This window comes from Stenella coeruleoalba, assembly GCF_951394435.1.
Source record: "Stenella coeruleoalba genome assembly, chromosome: 9".
NCBI lineage: Eukaryota > Metazoa > Chordata > Mammalia > Artiodactyla > Delphinidae > Stenella > Stenella coeruleoalba.
In genome coordinates, this window is record NC_137155.1 from 84094673 (window position 1) to 84114329 (window position 19657).

The 19657-nt window shown below is 35.2% G+C and overlaps 1 protein-coding gene across 4 annotated transcripts in view; it reads left to right on the forward strand.

Moving 5' to 3' along the window:
* Positions 1–19657, forward strand: part of MKLN1 (muskelin 1) — a 354266-nt gene that overhangs the window by 218183 nt on the left and 116426 nt on the right. For all 4 annotated transcript variants that reach the window (XM_079932674.1, XM_079932676.1, XM_079932673.1 and 1 more), the window contains one exon: positions 5655–5724. In XM_079932674.1, coding sequence (XP_079788800.1) covers positions 5655–5724 — 70 coding nt within the window. The remainder of the gene's footprint in view (positions 1–5654; positions 5725–19657) is intronic.

Consider the following 19657-nt stretch of genomic DNA (forward strand, 5'->3'; position numbering starts at 1 on the left):
CCATGGATCTCATGGTCCTCTTAGGGCCAAGCTTTTGTGGTAATTCTTAAAGTTCTGGTTCTGGCCTCTGTCACCTTCTGGGCTTAAGAGAGGTACTTAGTAGTTGACTTAGTATTGGGCTGGAGATCATGAGGAATATCTTCAAGCTTCCATCTTTCCAAGCCCCCTTAGGCTGCACCTTGTTTCTGGTCTGTATCATATTTCTCTTTTTTCTTAATTGTATAGTTGATACACAATATTATATTAGTTTCAAGTATACATATTTCTCTTTTATCTTAGTATAAACTTTAAATTACAGATAATAAGGATTCATATACTCTATGCTTTGATGGAACCACTTTAATTTTTTTCCTTTTAGTACTGTTTATTTATTTGTTCATATCTATCAAATATTTATTAGGCACTTTCTGTTTGGCAGCATTTAAGTTTCGAGTTAGGCATATGAGGGTGAATACCTTCCAGACCCTGTCTTCTTAGCAGCATTTTACATAGTTTTCACATATTTGTTCTCAAAATACTTTCTTCAATTGGCATCTACAGTTTCTAGGTTTTCATCTTCTTCACCTTTGGCCCTTCTCAGTCTCCTTTGCTTGATCTTTCTCTTCTGGACCCCCTAAATAATGGGCCCCCAGAGCTTAATCAGTCCTTCAGCTTCTTTTCTAGCTCTCTTTTATCCCCTGAGTCATTTCACTCAGTGTCATAGCTCTAAATATTTTAGCATTTGATATACTGATGTTTCTCTATATTTTTTTCAGCTCTGGCATTTTCCTTGAATTTCAGCTTCAGATAATCCAACTGCTGGATCTCTAATGGGCTGTTTAATAGGCATTTCAAAATTCACAAGACCGGGCTTCCCTGGTGGCGCAGTGGTTGAGAGTCCGCCTGCCAATGCAGGGGACATGGGTTCGTGCCCCGGTCCGGGAAGATCCTACATGCCGCGGAGTGGCTGGGCCCGTGAAACATGGCCGCTGAGCCTGCGTGTCCGGAGCCTGTGCTCTGCAACGGGAGAGGCCACAACAGTGAGAGGCCCACGTACCACAGGAAAAAAAAAAAAAATTCACAAGACCATAACATATTGTAACTGTTTGCCCCCTTAACTTTGCGTTTAGTGATCCATCTGCTCAATTTTCAGATTATGACATGGCTAGCTCCCTTATATTGTTCAGGTCTGTTTCTCTTCTACTTTGCTTTATTTTTCTTCATAGTACTATTAATCCTTACCACTACTTTGACATTATATAGTTGTTTGTTTATTAATTTTCTAGATGCTGAGAGACTTTAATTTCCTGCTACTGTTTTTTATCAGTTTCTTCTGATATTTACTGTGTTTTGCTTTTTGTTTTCGTTTAATTCATTAAGACTTACAATCTTGGCTTGAACTATTATTTTATAGTTATTGTTTTCATCCAGTTCATACTTTTTTAAATTGTATTTTTAAATCTCTACCTTTGACCCCTTTAATCCCAGTTAATACTTTTTCTTTAACTTCCTCCTAGTTTTACAAAGATTGTGTCTGCCTTATATATCTTTCTGTCATGAGTCACTGTTATTGTGTGTGTGCCTTCGTGTAATAGTAATGTTACTACTATTCACCCAGTCCAAAGGATATCTTACTATGTTATTTTAGACCATTTATATGTATGACTGTACTAGATGCTTGGTATTAATATTGTCATTTTATTTAAAATTTTCTGTTTTTAATGTGTCCTGCTTTCATTTAATCTTTTATTTCTTTCTTTTTACTATTTTTTGTTGTTGATATTCTGTCTCAAATAATTTGTAAGATATGTAGTATGTTTTTATTCTAAACTTAAGTATGCTTGAGTCTCTTTTTCTTAATTTCAGAAACATTATTCTTAGGAGCTATGAAAAATGATGAAATTAACTCACATTGCATTTGATCTCCCCTCCTCCAATTTATTATACTTTGTGATTTTTGCGGTCGCAATTTATCATAGTTATAATATATTAGGTTTTCTTTCATGCTTTATAACATTCATGTCAGAGTGATTTTTTTCCTAGTTTTTTAGCTTTAGCTTTTAACTGTACTGCAGTGTTTTCATAGAGTTCTCATCTTTGCTTTGTAATTCATTCTTAATAAAACACACCTTTTTTTCTGATAATGTGTCAGATGTGTTAATTTTAGAATATTTGAAAAGTACAAAAAAGCACAAAGAAAGAAGAAAGTCACTGAAATCTCACCATTGAGAACTACATTAACAATTTAGTATATCTTCTTTGTCTTTTCTCTTCATGCATGAATATTATTATTACTTACAACACTTGATTTACAGTATATAAACTACCTTTTCCCTTCACTCACTATGTAGTGGACATTTTCCAACAATATTAAAGTCAGGCTGTAGAATACATTATGATTACATGGTATTTTGTAACAGATATTTCATAATTTGTTTTAACGCATCCTCTGTTGTTAGACAATTAGGTTGTTCACAGTTTGTTATTATAAATTGTATTGTGATGAATGTGGATGATTTAAATCCCCTGGATTTTTTTTTTTTTTTTTTTTTTTTTTTTTCCGGTATGCGGGCCTCTCCCTGTTGTGGCCTCTCCCGTTGCAGAGCAGAGGCTCCGGACGTGCAGGCTCAGCGGCCATGGCTCACGGGCCCAGCCGCTCCACGGCATGTGGGATCTTCCCGGACCGGGGCACAAACCCGTGTCCCCTGCATCTGCAGGCGGACTCTCAACCACTGCGCCACCAGGGGAGCCCCCCTGGATTATTTTTTAGGTTAAGTTCCAAGAAGTGGAATAATTCTGAGGCTGTATAGTTTGGTGATTAGGAGCGTTGGCTTTAGAGTCAGACTGCCTTGGGTTCAAATTATTATTTCTTAGGTGTGTATGCTTAGGCAAATTAATTTATCTCTCTCAGTTTCTTAATCTGTGCTTTGACGGTAATAGTTTATGTATGGAAAGCACTTAGACCAGTGTCTGAGATGTCATAAAAGCTCAGAAATGTTAGATGCAAACATCATCACTGTCATCGTGGCTGACGTCATTATCATTTTTATTTAAAAGCATATGCATATTTGAAATGATTTTTTTAATATAATATTAAAATTCTCTCTTGAAAAGTTGTATCAATTTGCATTTCTACCAGCAAAATATGAGAGTGGCATTTTACCAGCTCTGGCCAACAGCTGCAATTATGATTAAAACACATGTTGTTTTGAGAGTGTAGGCCCAATTTTATAGGGTTAATATATATATTTGTCTTAATCTCTAATTTTTGGTTATTGATTTCGAATGTTTGGGTTTTACCTATTTTCATATGGGGTATTTATGTTTAAGTGCTCTTCATTCATATTTTAATTAGCCTTTTGTGTTTTATGTTGCCTATATTTTTCTAGTTGGTTTTTACCTTTTAGTATTGTTTGAGGTTATTTTATGTATTAATGTTTTACCTTTGTGAGATGTATATGTAAAGAAAATTCTTTTCCTTATAGTATTGCCTTTTAAAAAAAGTTATTTTTTTTGACATTTATTAAGTCAAAAAGAATAACTTTCTCTGTGACAGGTATAGATCTATATTTTAAGATAGATAAATAAATGGGCCTTTGAGAAGGCACATTATTTTAGAATGATTTTAGATTTACAGAAAAGTTGCAGAGATAGTACGAAGTTCCCATATGCCCCTCACCTAGTTTCTCCTATTGCTAACATCTTATATTACCATGGTACAGTTGTCATGACCAAGATACCAACACTGATACATTACTATTACCTAAATACCACATTTTATTTGGATTTCATTAGTTTTTCCACCGTTTTCTTTCTGATCCAGGATCCCATCCAAGATACCATTACTTTTAGTTGTCTTGTCTCTTTACTCTCCTCTGCTCTGTGACAGTTTTTCAGTCTTTCCTTGTTTTTCAATATATTGAGAGTTTTGAGGAGTACTGGTCATGTATTTTGTTGAATGTTCCTCAATTTGAATCTGTCTGGTGTTTTTCTGATTGTTAGACTGGGGTTATTTATATCAGTATGGACTCAGGGATATTTATACTTTGGGTTCTAATCCAATACTACGTTATTTATTTTGTTGTTTATTTTAGCTTTGGCCATTCATTCTTTCATGTTGGCTCCTCTGTGTCCCTTTGACATGCCCCCACCTTCCTTTTGCTGTTGTTGTTTTGAGCACTACAACATGCTCTAGGCTAATCTTCTGGATTCCCTGCTCTAATCCTAGAATCAGCTACCTCCCCAAGAATCCCTGTTTCCTTCTATTGGACTGTGGTATGTAGAAACCAAGATTCGGCATTGGTGTACTCACTGCTACTGGGGGTGTCACTGCTTCTAGTCTCTATTAGTGAACAGAGCTAGGAATACTATTTGTGTCGGTGTGCATGGGTATATGTACGCACATTCACATATAATTACTTCTGAATCTGTATCTATATAAACCTAAATATGAGTTCACACTGATGTCTCTGACTCTATTTCAGTACCATCAGGATCATTCCAACCTCCATGCCCTTGCTTTTCTGTAGCTTCCCACTCGAAGTGAGAAGCTTGACTCCCATCATCTACCGTTCATTTACTTATTTGTTTGACCCCAGTATACATGTAAAGTGTTTCAGAATTAACCCATATCCCTCCGAGAAATAACTTTATCAAATAAAGTACAGTTTTTTTAATTAATTAATTAAATTTTGGCTGCGTTGGGTCTTTGTTGCTGTGTGCGGGCTTTTCTGTAGTAGCGGTAAGTGAGGGCTACTCTTTGTTGCGGTGTGCGGGCTTCTCATTGTGGTGGCTTCCCTTGTTGCGAAGCACGGGCTCTAGGCGTGCGGGCTTCAGTAGTTGCAGCACGTGGGCTCAGTAGTTGTGGCATGCAGGCTCTAGAGCGTGGGCTCCGTGGTTGTGGCGCACAGGCTTAGCTGCTCCATGGCATGTGGGATCTTCCTGGACCAGGGCTCGAACCCGTGTCCCGTGCATTGGCAGGCGGATTCTTAACCACTGCGCCACCAGGGAAGTCTGTAAAATACAGTTTTTGTGTATGGTTCTATTTGTCTTTAACTTTACAGTTTCCAGTGAGAGCACTGTCTTCCAAAGTTACTTATATCACTTCCTTTTTTCACAGTTCTGTTTTTGGTGCTGGGCTTAAAAGACCTTTTTGATCCAAAGATTAATTTTATATACATACATATATATATATATATATATATATATATATATATATATATATATATATATATATAAAAATAGAGAGAGAGGGAGAGGGAGGGAGAGGGAGGGAGGGAGGGGGGAGAGAGAGCGAGAGAGTATTTTATTAATTATTAGATATTTTATTACTTTATTTACCTTAAATTCCTAAAAACAACTATAGTTCATTTTGTCACTTGATGTGAAGTAGAGCTATACACACACACACACACACACACACACACATATATGCATATGTATATAGTACTTTTTTCAATTGTTTAAAATGCTACCTTTATCATATTTTAAAATTTTTAAATTACTAGACATTTTCTGTGTTTCTTATTCTGTTTAATTTTCTCTTCTTATTCAAGTTCCAGGTATTATATAACTTTGTGATAATTTTAGCATCTGGTAGATTATTTCTCTTTTTGCATATGCCTGTTCACTTATTCTTTTAATTAATTGCTATAATTTTAATTTCTTTATTTCAGGAACATTTTAGTGGATAAGCCAAATGACCAGTCTTCACGGTGGTCTTCAGAGAGCAACTACCCTCCCCAGGTAAGATTATGTGTAGCTCTTGATACCATTCAGAAGTCAGATTTTAAATAGGCATGCACTTAACTGATCAGTTATCTAGATTCCATTAATAGTTTATTCAGTCTTTGAAATTGTGAGGTAAATTTTTTTTTGTTTTTAATTTATTTATCTGGCTGTGTGAGGCCTTAGTTGCGGCATGCGGGCTCTTGGGCTCTTTTAGTTGCAGCATGCAGAATATAGTTCCCTGACCTGGGATCAAACCCGGGCCCCCTGCATTGGGAGCACAGAGTCTTAACCACTGGACCACCAGGGAAGTCTCAGAGGTAAATTTTTATTTCCTCTTTTTTTGTTTGTTTACATTTTGGAAGAATTTTTATTTCATAGGCAAATACAGTGTGGAATTTGATGAAGCATAGACTTTATACTTCTCTCTACTGGAACATTTAAAATCTAATTTATGATTTTTCTGGATTACTAATGATGCAAAACTAAGTTTCTTGTTACGTTTTGAGGAAAATGTTAACTAAAAAGAACTGGTTAAGGTGCTGTTAGTGTTCTGAGTAGTAATTGATCAGAGTACTGATCTGAGCAGAGGTTGTGACTTCTGCACTTAAACTCAAGTCATTCTGTAAATATTTAAGGAGATGTTAGTAAATTCAACTTTGACTCAGTGATTCAGTAACTGCCTTTTAGGGAAAATAAGCTTAATATAGTTTGTTATTTTACTAAACTAGTATATTTAGATGACATCAGGACCATGAGCTAAATTGTTTCCTTGACAAGTGGTGTCCGATGTCATCTGAATTAAAAAATAATCATTTTTCAGTTATATTACACTTTCAGCATTAGCACTTATGTCCACATCCTTGAGGAAATTAATGCTCTGATAGGTAAAGAAGATGGGTAAATAAAACTTACTTTATTTTTTTTTTATTCTAGTGTAATTCTTGGAAACCTAGTCTCTACTTATTTTTCCTTTTTAGTTGTTTTTTTAGTTTACAAACCTTTTTGGATCACCTGGTGTTTTAAGTGTTTAATTGCAAAATATATATCCAAAGAATACACACACATTTATATATAAAATGTAAAGAATAATAAAGCAAATACCTGTTTACTTGTCAACCATCTTTAGAAATGGAAAACTGCTACAACCTTTGAAGCTTCCTGTGAGCCCCATCTTATATCTATCCTCTAATCCCACCCCAGTAATTATTATTTCATATTTTGTTAAGCATATTCTCATAGTATTATATATGTATATGTTTATAAATTCCTGTGATTTAAGTTTTGTCTGGCTTTGGCTTTATATAAATATAATATATATTGAATCACTCATTATACATCTTCTTTGGCTAGCTTTTTGTTTGTTTGCTTAACATTATGATATTAATGTTGCCGAGTATAATTATAGTTTGTTAGTTTTCACTACTGTTTAGTGTTCCAGTATATAAGTATGCCAAAATATATCTATCCATTTTTCAGTTGATAGACTTTTGAGTTTTTTATAGTTTTTGCTCTTAGGAACAAGATGCTATGAATATTCTTCTATGTTTTTTCCTGGTGCACACATACAAGAGTTTCTTTAGGGTATATACCTTGGTTTACAATTGCTGGATCATAGAGGATATGTGTGTTCAACATTTATCTGGTAATGCAAAACTGTTTTTACAAAATAGATGTATAATTTATACTCTGACTGGCAGTGTATGAAAGTAGTTGTGCATTGTGTTCTTCCCATCACTTCTATGGATGATTTTTAGATTTTACCAGTCTGGTGGATCTTTCACTGTAACTCAGAGTTAAGTTCCTGCTAGCCTCTTGTTACAGATTTTCATCAACCAGTCAATACATAATGTTGCTTTATATGCATTTCTGTTTAAAGACACCTTACTTTGTGTATACTGTTTATTCATTAGCATTGGACTCACAGCCATTAGCACTATAACTCTTGCCTGAATGAAGCTTATCCAATAACACATATTTTCTCTGTAAGGCACATTGCAGCCTTCTTGCATTTAGAAACACTAGACAGCACTTCAGCACTATACTTGGGGATCATTTTAAACAGTGAAACACCAACAGAAAACACAGAAATATTTTTAAATGTGCCTAAATAGACCATGAAAAGGAAACTTGTTTGTAGTATGAGAGCTAAAACAAGAAGGCATAGGGTCCATTGTTTGACCTTAGCTGGGAGAGTGTGCTTCTGGCAACTTAAATTTTTTGCTGCTCTGTGCATGTCCAGGAATGACTGAGAGTATTGATTTGATGTTAAAAATAAATTTTAGTGAGTAGATGAATTTGCAAGTGCAAAACCCATGAATAGTGAGGAACAACTATACTGTAACTAACAATTCATTTACCATATCTTGAACAGGTCTGAGAATTAGAAAGAAAGGAAAAGAGGACTCTGAAAAATCAAAAGCATTGTGATGAGATTTTAGGTTCTAAGGGCCTTTTCTTAAGAATCCACTTTGGATATAATGTTATTCTGTTTGGTTGATTGTTTCTTTCGGTTTCAGCAACTGGAAGCAGCTTTGTGCATGGGGGGCGTAGCTGTGAAAGATAGGCACATTAACAGCAAGTTGACAACTGACCAAGTGTCATAAGGGGGAAGACAGAAAAATCTAAGTAACAAATAGAAAACCAAAAGTATAACATATAGGGGGTCTTTAGTGCAAGAATACTCTGTATTTCATTAACCTCTAGGATAGTGTTTCTAGTAAACTTTCTGCAGTGATGAAAATACTCTATAATCTGCACTGTATAATACGGCAGCTGCTAACCACAGGTGGCTATTGAGTACTTGAAATGAGGCTAGTGCATCTAAGGAATGCAATTTTAAATTTTATTTAATTTTAATTATTTTAGATTAAATAGCCCCAGGTGGCTAGTAGCTGTGTATTAGACTGCACAGATCTAAGGCATCGCTGTTATTCGGATATACTGTTTGATGCTCACAGTGCTTGATTCCCTCAGTAAGAAATTTTAATTATGTTTAGTATATGCAGCTTAAGCAGATAAGGAAGTTAATGGTGCAGTTATCTAGAGAGGGGTGGAAAACAAAATCAAAGCCTCTCAGCTACTCCTTTTTTTCCCATAATGAGAAAAAACTATAAGTGTGTACATGAATGCTAGGACGTATGGCATGTTTTGAGAGTGAATGAACCCTAAACACTTCTCTCGAGAGCTTGTGTTGGGTTATGAGTGGGGTAGGTAAAAATACAAATATTTTTCTTGTAATATATGTTGATTATTTTTTTTTGGATGGCTACTAAATTGTCAGGGCATAAGTATTATACTTATTGTTTGGACCTAACTACTTAAGAAATAGAACTGTTGATATTTCTTTTGACCTTGGGTGCTGTATTAGTCATCAATTGCTGTGTAACAAATGGCCGCAGAATTTAGCAGTTAAAAACAAACATTTATTATTTCACCCTGTTAGTGAGGGTCAGATTTTGACGCAGGAGAAAAAAAGAGAACCCATCTACTGGGGAATGCTTGAATACATTTTTCATGGAATATTGTCAGCTGTTTAAATGAAATGAACTGGCTTCATACCAGTTGACTTGGAGGAATTTCCACTACAAAATGAGAAAAGCATGATGCAGAGAAACATCTATAATAAGATCCTACTGTTGTTACCTGAATAACAACTCTCCCTCCCTCACCACTATATGTGTATGTACATGTGTATATTTTTATTTGATACAGTGAGCCCAGATAAAGATATGATAGGATATACATCTGGTTGTTGGCATTGGTTATTTAAGAGAGGAGGAGATGAGATAGGAAAAAGAGAGAAAACAATTATTTTTAAAAGTTATTCCCGTCAAAATATTTGATATTCGACTTATGTAAAGTATGTGTCTGTGTGAGTGTGTGCATAGAGTTCAAATGAATCGTCATCAAAATGGTGGTGGTTGTGTCAGGATAATGGCATTTAGGTAATTTTAAATTTCTTTCCAGTTTTATACTTTTATCTCTTTTGATTCTCATTTTCAATTTATATTTATAATTTATATAAACAGAAAAAAATGAAAGCCATTTTCATTGTGGTAGGGAGCAAATATTTTTAGACCTAATGAGAAAACATTGCTGTTGATTCTGGATTCTCTCTCTGTACTGGGAGGGAGTAAATGTAGCGTGAATGAAAACCCTATAAATACTTTAAGATAGTAATTTCACCCTTCTCCCACATCAGATATGTTTTATAGAAGTTACTGATACTGCCATGGAAAATATGTCTTTCAAGTTGACTGGGGAATACCCTAGGGTTGGTTGAAATGTACAGGCAGTTACATATGTCTTGATAATTGCTTTAAGAAAGATTAGATCATAATTCTTCTACTACAATTATAAGTTCCTTCTAAGGTAGTTTAAATAAAAGTATGGTATTAGGTAATATTCTTTGCTTTCTGGGGCTAGAGAGAGAGTAGTTAAAGTTGTTTAACAAACTGCAGGCATTCTGCTTTTGCAGGTCAAAAAAAACTTTAGTGATTACTTAATACAGTTGGGTGTATGTGTGTGTGTGTTACAGCTTTTGCAGTACACTGACGTTATTCTTTCTCTGTTTGATGAACCATAACAAGAATATTATAGGAATAAGAGTTACTTGCAAAGTAAGGAGAAAATATATGCATTTCAATGTAATTTCTATCTGTGGAAACAGGATACCAGTAAATTTATGAAGCTTCTTTATGGTATTTTGCCCAAGTGTGTGAAAAGAATATTGTATGTTTTGAATAATACATTTTTATTTAATATGATTTCCATATAGTGAAATGCATGAACCTTAAGTGTATAGTATCCGTTTTGAAAAATGCACACACTAATATAATTTACACCCCTATCAAGATAAAAAATGTTTTCATCGGGTCAGGAAGATCCTTTCTGTCCCTTACCAGTGAATCCTTAACTCTCTCACCCTCTACCCAGAGGCAACCACTGTTTGAATTTCTTTTGCTGTAGATTAGTTTTACCAGTTCTAAAATTAATAGAAATGAGTATATACTCTTTTATATATGGCTTTTTATACTCAGAATTTTGGGGTGGGGGGATGCTTGTCCATGTCTTACGTGCATCAATATTTCATATCTTTTCATTACAGAATACCATTCTGTTCTATGGACATGCCAAGATTTGTTTATCCATTTTCCTGTTTATGGACATTTGCAATATTTCAGTTTGGGGTGATTATGAATAAAGCTTATATAAACATTCTTTTATAAGATTTAAAAAATAATACATATTTTCGCTTATTTGGGGGTAAATATCTAGAGATAGAATTGCTGCATCATAAGGTAGAGATGGAGTTGACCCTTTAACAATGTGAAGAGGTGGCAACCCCCATGCAGTTGAAAATCTGCATGTAACTTTTGACTCCCCCAAATATTACCGATAGCCTACTGTTGATCCGAAGCTTATTGATAAGATATATTGTCGGTTAACACGTATTTTGTACGTTATATGTATTATATACTATATCTTACGATAAAGTAAGCTAGAGAAAAGAAAATGTTATTAAGAAAATCATAAGGAAGAGAAAGTACATTTACTGTACTGTACTATGTTTATCAATATCGTAAGTGTATGTTGTCTGTGTACAAGATGAATTGTGTGTCGGTACCTACATCAATATCGTCTCACATGATACAAAACACTGTAGATGTTACATGTATTACTAACACTAGACACTAAAAATGAAAAGGTAAAATGTGGAAAAGAAATTCATATTTATTTACAGGTATAGCTATTCATGCATTGATAATGAAGAAGCAGCAGTATGGTTGATTTCTCGTAGCCTAGTGTAATTGATACAGTTGCTTCACAGTACCCTACCCTATACACTAATGAATGAGTTGTTATAAAATTTTTATGGTATACAGTATTATAGTCATATTCATAATACAGTTTTGGAAACATTGTTAACATTTTCTCAAAAACTACTTACCTGTGATGATAGGCTGACACTTAGTTTTTCCAATTACTAGAGAGAGGGGAGCATACTGTATGATAATGTAATCATTTGAAAACAAAGTTATCAAACAGTAAGAAAACTAACATTGTTAATTTTGTATAAAATGTCAGTCACCTTATGCCTATGTAAGGATGGGCTATCCACTTCAATACAAGTCTTGTACATGGTGTTCTACACAGTGAATACTTAGGCAATGATGATGACACAGAAACGTTTCATATAGTTCTTGCTGTACACTTATTAAATTTTCACATGAAGACGCACACATATATACAGCAGAGAGGTTTATTAATTGTACAGCATGATGATTATTTACTATTCATTAAGTGGAAGTGGGTCATCATAAAGGTCTTCATCCTTGTTATCTTCATGTTGAGTAGGTTGAGGAGGAGGAGGAAGATGAGGGCCTGGTCTTGCTGTCTCAGGAGTGGCCTCGGAAGAGGTAGAGGAGTTCCAAGAGGAGGCAGGAGAGGCAGGCACACTTGGTGTAACCTTACATAAATACACTGTAATTTCTGACTTTTTTGGTTTTCCATTTCTCTAAAAATGTTTCTATACAGTACCAATCCTTCTTCCACTGTTTGCTTTAGTTTTAGTGCCCATGTCATAGAAGGTCCATGTTGTAAAAGAAGTCAAAAGCAGTATTGAATAATTGGAATCCTTCTTTCTGCCAGATTGTCTAATGTTAGTTTGTTTTCCGGCACTGCTTCTTCTGTGTCTTCTTCCTCATCGTCTGGCACTGGTTTGGAAGCACTCATCTCCATCAAGTTATCTTCTGTTAATTCCTCTGGTGTGGTGTCTGTTAGCTCTTGAATTTCTCCAAGATCCATGTTTTGAAACCCTCCACCCCCTACCTTTTTTGCCATATCAACTATCTCTTTCAGGATTTCCTTGATTGACTGTCATAAATCCTGTGAAATCATACACAAATCTAGACACAGTTTTCCTCAGCAGGAATTTGTTGTTTTGGGCTTAATGACTTTCACAGCTTTTTCTACAATAACCATGGCATATTCAGTGGTGAAATCCTTCCAGACTTCCATGATGTTCTACCAGAGTTTTCTTCCATAGCGTTGGCAGTCCTTCCCATGGAGTACCGTGTGTAATGAACCTTAAAGGTCCTTATGACTCCCTAATCTAGAGGTTGAGTTAGAGACATTGTATTTGGGGGCAAGTAGACCACTTTGATGCCTTTGACATTGCACTCATGGGGTTCTGAGTAGCCAGAGGTATTGTCCAATATCAAAAGAACTTTAAAAGGTAGTCCCTTACTGGCAAAGCGCTTCCTGTCTTCAAGGACAAAGCATCAGTGGAACCAATCCAGAAAAAGGGTTTTCGCCCAGGCCTTCTTGTTTTACAACCTTATAGAAAAGGGCAGTCCCGATCATAAACCCGACTGCATTTACACAAAATAGTAGAGTCAGCCTATCCCTTCCTGCCTTAAATCCTGGTGCTCACTTCCTTTCTTAAATATCCTTTGTGGAATTTTTTCCCCAGGATATGGCACATTAAAAACTTGTTCAGGCAGCTATTTTTTCTCCTCAATGATTTTGTTAATGGCATTTGGAAACTCATATGCTGCCTCTAGGTTGGCTGGTGCACAGATTCCCCTGATACATTGACATTTTTTTAAATTAATTAATTAATTTTTGGCTGTGTTGGGTCTTCATTGCTGTGCATGGGCTTTCTCTAGTTGTGGCGAGCTGTGTTGTGGTGCACGGGCTTCTCATTGTCGTGGTTTCTCGTTGCGGAGCACTGGCTCTAGGCGCACAGGCTTCAGTAGTTGTGGCACGTGGGCTCAGTAGTTGTGGCTTGCGGGCTAGAGCTCAGGCTCATTAGTTGTGGCTCATGGGCTTAGTTGCTCCGCGGCATGTGGGATCTTCCTGGGCCAGGGCTCGAACCCTTGTCCCTTGCATTGGCAGGCAGATTCTTAACCACTGTGCCACCAGGGAGGCCCTACCTTGACATTTTTTAAGCCAAACCTTTTTCTATTGTAAAATTATCAAACCATCCTTTGCTAGCATTAAATTCTCCAGCTTTAGATCTTTCACATTCCTTTTGCTTTAAGTTGTCGTGTAATGACTTTGCTTTTTCTCGAATCATTAGAGTCTGTAGGTAATGCCTTTCTTATAGCAATCCTGCACCCACATAAAAGCTACATTTTCAAAATAAGATTAAAAGGTATTTCACGAAAACTGCAAGGTTTTTGTGCCTTCTGGCATAGCTGTAGCAATGGCTTCATGGATTTCTTTTTCTTTTATTACAATGGGCCTTACTTGAGATTCATTTATCTTGAAATGGTGGGTATCTGCAGCTGCGGACACCAATCTGTGGTAGATATTAAGTAATTCAACTTTTTCTTATAATGTCATGACTTTTCTTTGCTTCTTGGGAGCACTTCCAGCATTACGAGTGGCGCTTTGTATGGGTTTCATGGTTTTATTCGTGGTTCACAGTATCGCACTAAACAGTGAAAAATACGTGAGAACTGTGAAAGATCACTTCTTATTGTGATACGCAGTTTACTGGAGAGGCAGCTGCTCACATGGAGATGATAAGCATCACATGGCATTTTAGGCAGTTGCTCTCAACACTTGAGCTCACCACAATAGCAACAGAAGGTGGCTATGAAATTATTACAGTAGTATAGTATATATTGCAGTTAATTTTATGCAGTTATGATTTAATATTGCAACTTTGTTTACATTTCACCTCACTGCAGATGGCACCATATACAGTTTGTAAGGGTTTGTGTGTGTAAGTTTTAATAAATGTTAACTTTTTATAATAGATTTGTATATATTTTATGGTAGTAAATGATAAAATAGACTAGTATCTACATATATTTTATGCATTCATTGCATACCTTTTTCTTAATTTTTTTTGTTATTTCTAGGCTTTTTCCAAATTGTCCGTTTTTCAGTTTTTTTCAAATTTCTAGGTCTTTTCAGATTGTTGCAAATATCCAAAAAATTTTCCAAGGTATTTACTGCAAAAATGTTGCATGTAAGTGTACCTGTGCAGTTCAAACCCATGTTGTTCAGCGTCAGCTGTACATTACTTTGTATGAAATTATCAGACTGCTAGTTGCTTCATAGCCTCACCAACATTTGGCATTGACACACATTTTAATTTTAGTGTTTATTGGTGGTGTAAAATGGTTTTAATTTATAATTCCCTGATGACTCTTTATATTAAGCACTTCTTTCCATTTGCTTATGGCTGTTCATTTATCTTTCTTGTGAATTCTTTTACTCCTTTAAAAAAGTGGGGTTGTTTTCTTTTTTTATTACTGAGTTGTAGAAGTTGTTTATATGTATTCTGGGTATAAGTTCCTTGTAAGTTATGTATTGTGAATATTTTCTCCCAGTCTGTGACTTGCTTATTCATTTCTTTAACACTAACTTTTATTATTTTTAAACAGCTATTAAAGTATAATGGACATACAATAAACTTTATATTTTTACTGTACAGTGTGATACGTTTGAACATATGTGTACGCTCTTGAAAATACCACCACTCCTGAAATACTAAACATGAGTATTACCACCAAAGTTTTCCATGTCTTCTTTTAATCCCTTCCACTCACCTCCATCCCCCATCTCCAGGTACCACGCTTCTTTCACTGTAGATTCATTTGCATTTTCTAGGGTTTTATATAAGTGGAGAAATATGGTATGTATTTTTTGTCTGACTTATTTCACTCAAAGTGATTATTTTGAGATTCATCCATGTTGTAGTTTGCATCAATAATTCATTCATTTTTGTTGCCCAACTGAATTCTCTCATATGGACATATCACAGTTTGTTTATGTACTTATCTGTTGATGGACACTGGATTGTTTTCCAGCTTTTGGCAATTACGAATAAAGATGCATTGAAAATTAATGAACAAGTCTTTGTGGTTTTTAATTTGCATTTTAAAAATGATTATTGATGTTGACCATCTTTTCATATGCTTGTTTGCCTCTCTAAATGTTCTTTGGTGACATGTCTATTCAAAAGGTTTGTCCATTTTAGCATTTGTTTGTTTACTTTCTTATTATTGAATTTTGAGAGCCTTTGTATGTTTTGTGTATAAGTCCTTTATCAGATACATGGTTTGCAAATATTTCCTCCCCTTCTATGGCTCCCCAGCCTCAACTTTTCTTATGTCCCAGTACTAGGGATAATTTTCATTAAGTATGATGCTGGCTGTGGATATTTTATAGATGTCCTATGTCAGTTTGAGAAAATTTTCTTCTATTTGTAGTTTTCTGAGAATTTCTAATCCTGAATGGGTATTGAATTTTATTGTTTCCCATATCTTAAAACACTTTTATGTTTCTCTACTTCTCCTAGAATAGAGTCCAAATTTCTTAATATGGTCACATATTACAGCTCCTTCCAGTAAGAGGTGCAGTCTGTTCCCCTACCTTATAAATCTTGGCTGGCCTTGTCACTTGCTTTAACCAACAGAAAATTCTATGGAATTGTTATTGCAACTTCTAAGCAAGGCCTCAAAAGGCCTTGTAGCTTCTGTTCTCTGTATCTTGAACTCTGAGACCACTTGCTCTGAAGAAAGCCCATCTAGCCTCCTTGAGGATAAAAGCCTATATGGAGGGACCCAGTCATCCCAGCTAAGTCCAGCTTCCCCACTCTCTACTCCAACTAAGTCCAGTCCCACCAGCTGATATAGCTACATGAATAAGTCCAGGAGATATCATGGAAGAACTATCCATTGAACCCACAGAATCATGAGAAATCATAAATCACTATTGTTTTAAGACACTGGGTGATTTATTACACAGTCTGAGATTTACATAGATATACAGTCTGGACTTTTCTAGTGTTATTTCCTGTTCTAATGCTGCCTGTTTCTTTGTCAGTCCTTCACATCAGAGTAAATGATATTTCAACTAACCCTGTTATTCTAGTCAGAAACTAAATCATCATCTTGATACCTCCTTCTCCCCTCCCTATATCCAGCTATCACTTAACCCCATTCATTCTATCTCTAAAATATATGTCAAAACTGTCTAATCCTCTCTATCTCTGCACCACCTTAGTTCAAGTCTCCTTCATGTCATCTCTTGTCAGAATTATTGTAACTATCCTAACTCATCTGCCAGTCCCCTCCAATCCATTCTGTACAAGGCAGACTCTGTGTGTGTGTGCGTGTGTGTGTGTGTGTATGTGTGTGTGTGTGTGTGTGTGTGTGATGTTAATCAGATCTTGGCTTTCCATTGTGCTTAATGGATTCCATTGCATTTATAATTTATAATGCATGATATGGTAACTGCTTACCTCTTCAATCTCAACATTACCATTCTCCACCTTGCTTATTGGGCTGCAACCATGCTGGCCTTTTAACAGCTTCTATAACTCATTTTTCATAAGCCTTTTTGCCTTGCTAGCTCCGTGTAGTAGGTTATTAGTGCCCCTCCCTCCCAAAAAAGATATGTGCAACCTCAGAATGTAACCTTATTTGAAATAAAGGTTTTAGCAGATGTGAGTAAGATAAAGATCTTAGAGTGAGATCATCCTGGATTAGGGTGAGCCCTAAATCCAATTACAAGTGTTTTTATTAGACACAGAAAAGGAGAAAATACAGAGGGACACAAGGAAGAAGGTCATGTGAAGATGGAGGCAGAGATTGGAGTTATGCTGCCACAAGCAAGGAACACCAGGAGCCACTGGATAACGGGTAGTGACAAAGAAGGATCCTCTCTTAGAGCCTTTGGAGGGAACATGGTCCTCCTAACATCTTGATTTCAGACTTCTGGCCTCCAGAACTGTGAGAGAATAAATTTCCATTGTTTTAAACCACCAAGTTTGTGGTAATATGTTATGGCAGCCTCAGGAAACTAATGCACTGTGTCTCATCCTTTAAGACTCACCTCCTGGGATATACTTTTGCTGATAGATCCATCTAATCTAATGGATGCTGATAGATCATCATTTCTCCTTTATATCATCTTTATTTCTTATAAATTGTTAACATCCATATGATTAAAAATGATTTTTAAATTGTTTTTCATGGTGAAAAAAATCTCTTTGGGCTGAAATTGTGAACAGTTTTGAACATTAAATTTTTTTCATTGTTTCCTTAATTCTATGGCTAAATTAAGGACCATGTGATAGATAGTTCTTTGATCCTCTATGAGCCTACCCTCTGCTTTGATAAAGAGATTGTGAGTCATTGTTTTATTTTAAAATTAATTTATTAATATTCACATATACAGAATTTAAAGGTTGATAATAAAGGATCTAAAATAATTTTTCTAAAATGTTCATTCTTAATGACTTTTTTTTTTTTTTACAGTTTCTATTACTAAATCTACAGCAGTTATTTCTCCAAATTAAAAGTCATGGAAACCTCTTTAACTATGGGATAACACTGTTTAATAGTAACAGTACTCAGCATTGATGCCCAAGAGTTTGAAAAATAGTTGTAAAATTTATCAATAATGTGATTAAACATTAAAAATTTTACCTAAAATGTATTTGTCAGATCATTGTGCTTTACTTCAGTTAGAGAATTTACATTTTACTTATGTAATTTTTAATGACAAAATCCTATTTGGTTATAAATAAAATTTTATATAGACAAATGCTTTCGGTTGTATTCAGAGGTGATGTGGGATGATGGATGGTGTACAACAGATTGTATAAAGATCCATTTTTACTAGTTACAACATTGTATCTAACTAACCAGTTATCAGAGAAAACTGACTTGTAAACTGAGACTTTAAAGAATGACCAAAGAGAGAAAGGAGGAGGAAGGGATGGGAGGAAGTGGGAGTTCATGAGAAAGACAATGAGATGTAAATAGTCCCTTGCCTAGCTGTGTAGTCTGTTCTCTAATATACAGCTGTATTCTTAAGAAACTCAGTTACCAAAAATCATATTACCACACCTATTAATTTGATATGGATAAAAAGGATTAATAACTTAAGAATAGCAATCTCAATTTTCCTATGGCAATTTCTATAGTAAAGAAATCTTAATAGCTGCTTAGAATGTAAACCTCATATAAACCTAAACAGTTGTTATTGTGTAGTCATTAAATAAAGTTTTGACTGTGGGGTTAGTGAATCAGTAGGAATGCTTTTAGCACCAAATAATAGAAGGTCCTATAACAGTGGGTTAAACAAATAGAGTTTCTTTCCCGCCATCACCCCATCTCTTTCCCTGCCACACACATGGAAACTAGAGTTAGGCAGTTACTGTTGAAAGTTGAGTGGCTCAGGGATGGCTATCTGTGAGATTCTCTTAATCTTTTTCTTCATTGTTGCACAGTGGTTGTTACAGCTGTAACTGTTCAGATAGTAAAGAGGCAGCATTTGTTTCAAAAAGCAAAACTTATCCCACAACGAACTTCTGCTTATCTCATTGACCAGAATTTTACCATGTATCTATTTTTGGCCAGAAGGTGGCTAGGAAGAACTGGATTGAGAATGGAGGTTGGGTCAGCCAACCAACAGTATCAGACAAAATCAGATTGATTAAAAAAATTTTTTTTAATTGAACTATAGTTGATTTACAGTATTGTGTTAGTTTCAGATGTGGAGCACAGTGATTCAGTTATATATATATATATATATATATATATATATATATATATATATTCTTTTTCAGATTCTTTTCCCTTAATAGATTATTACAAAATATTGAGTGTAGTTCCCTGTGCTATACAGTAGGTCCTTGTTGTTTATGTATTTTATATATAGTAGTGTGTATATGTTAATCCCAAACTCCTAATTTATCCCTCCCCATCCTTTCCCCTTTGGTAACCATAAGTTTGTTTTCTATGTCTGTGGGTCTATTTCTGTTTTGTAAATAAGTTCATTTGTATCTTTTTTTTTTAAGATTCCACGTATAAGGGATAACATGTTATTTGTCTTTGTCTGGCTTACTTCACTTTATGATAATCTCTAGGTCTGTCCATGTTGCTGCAAATGGCATTATTTCGTTCTTTATTATGGATGT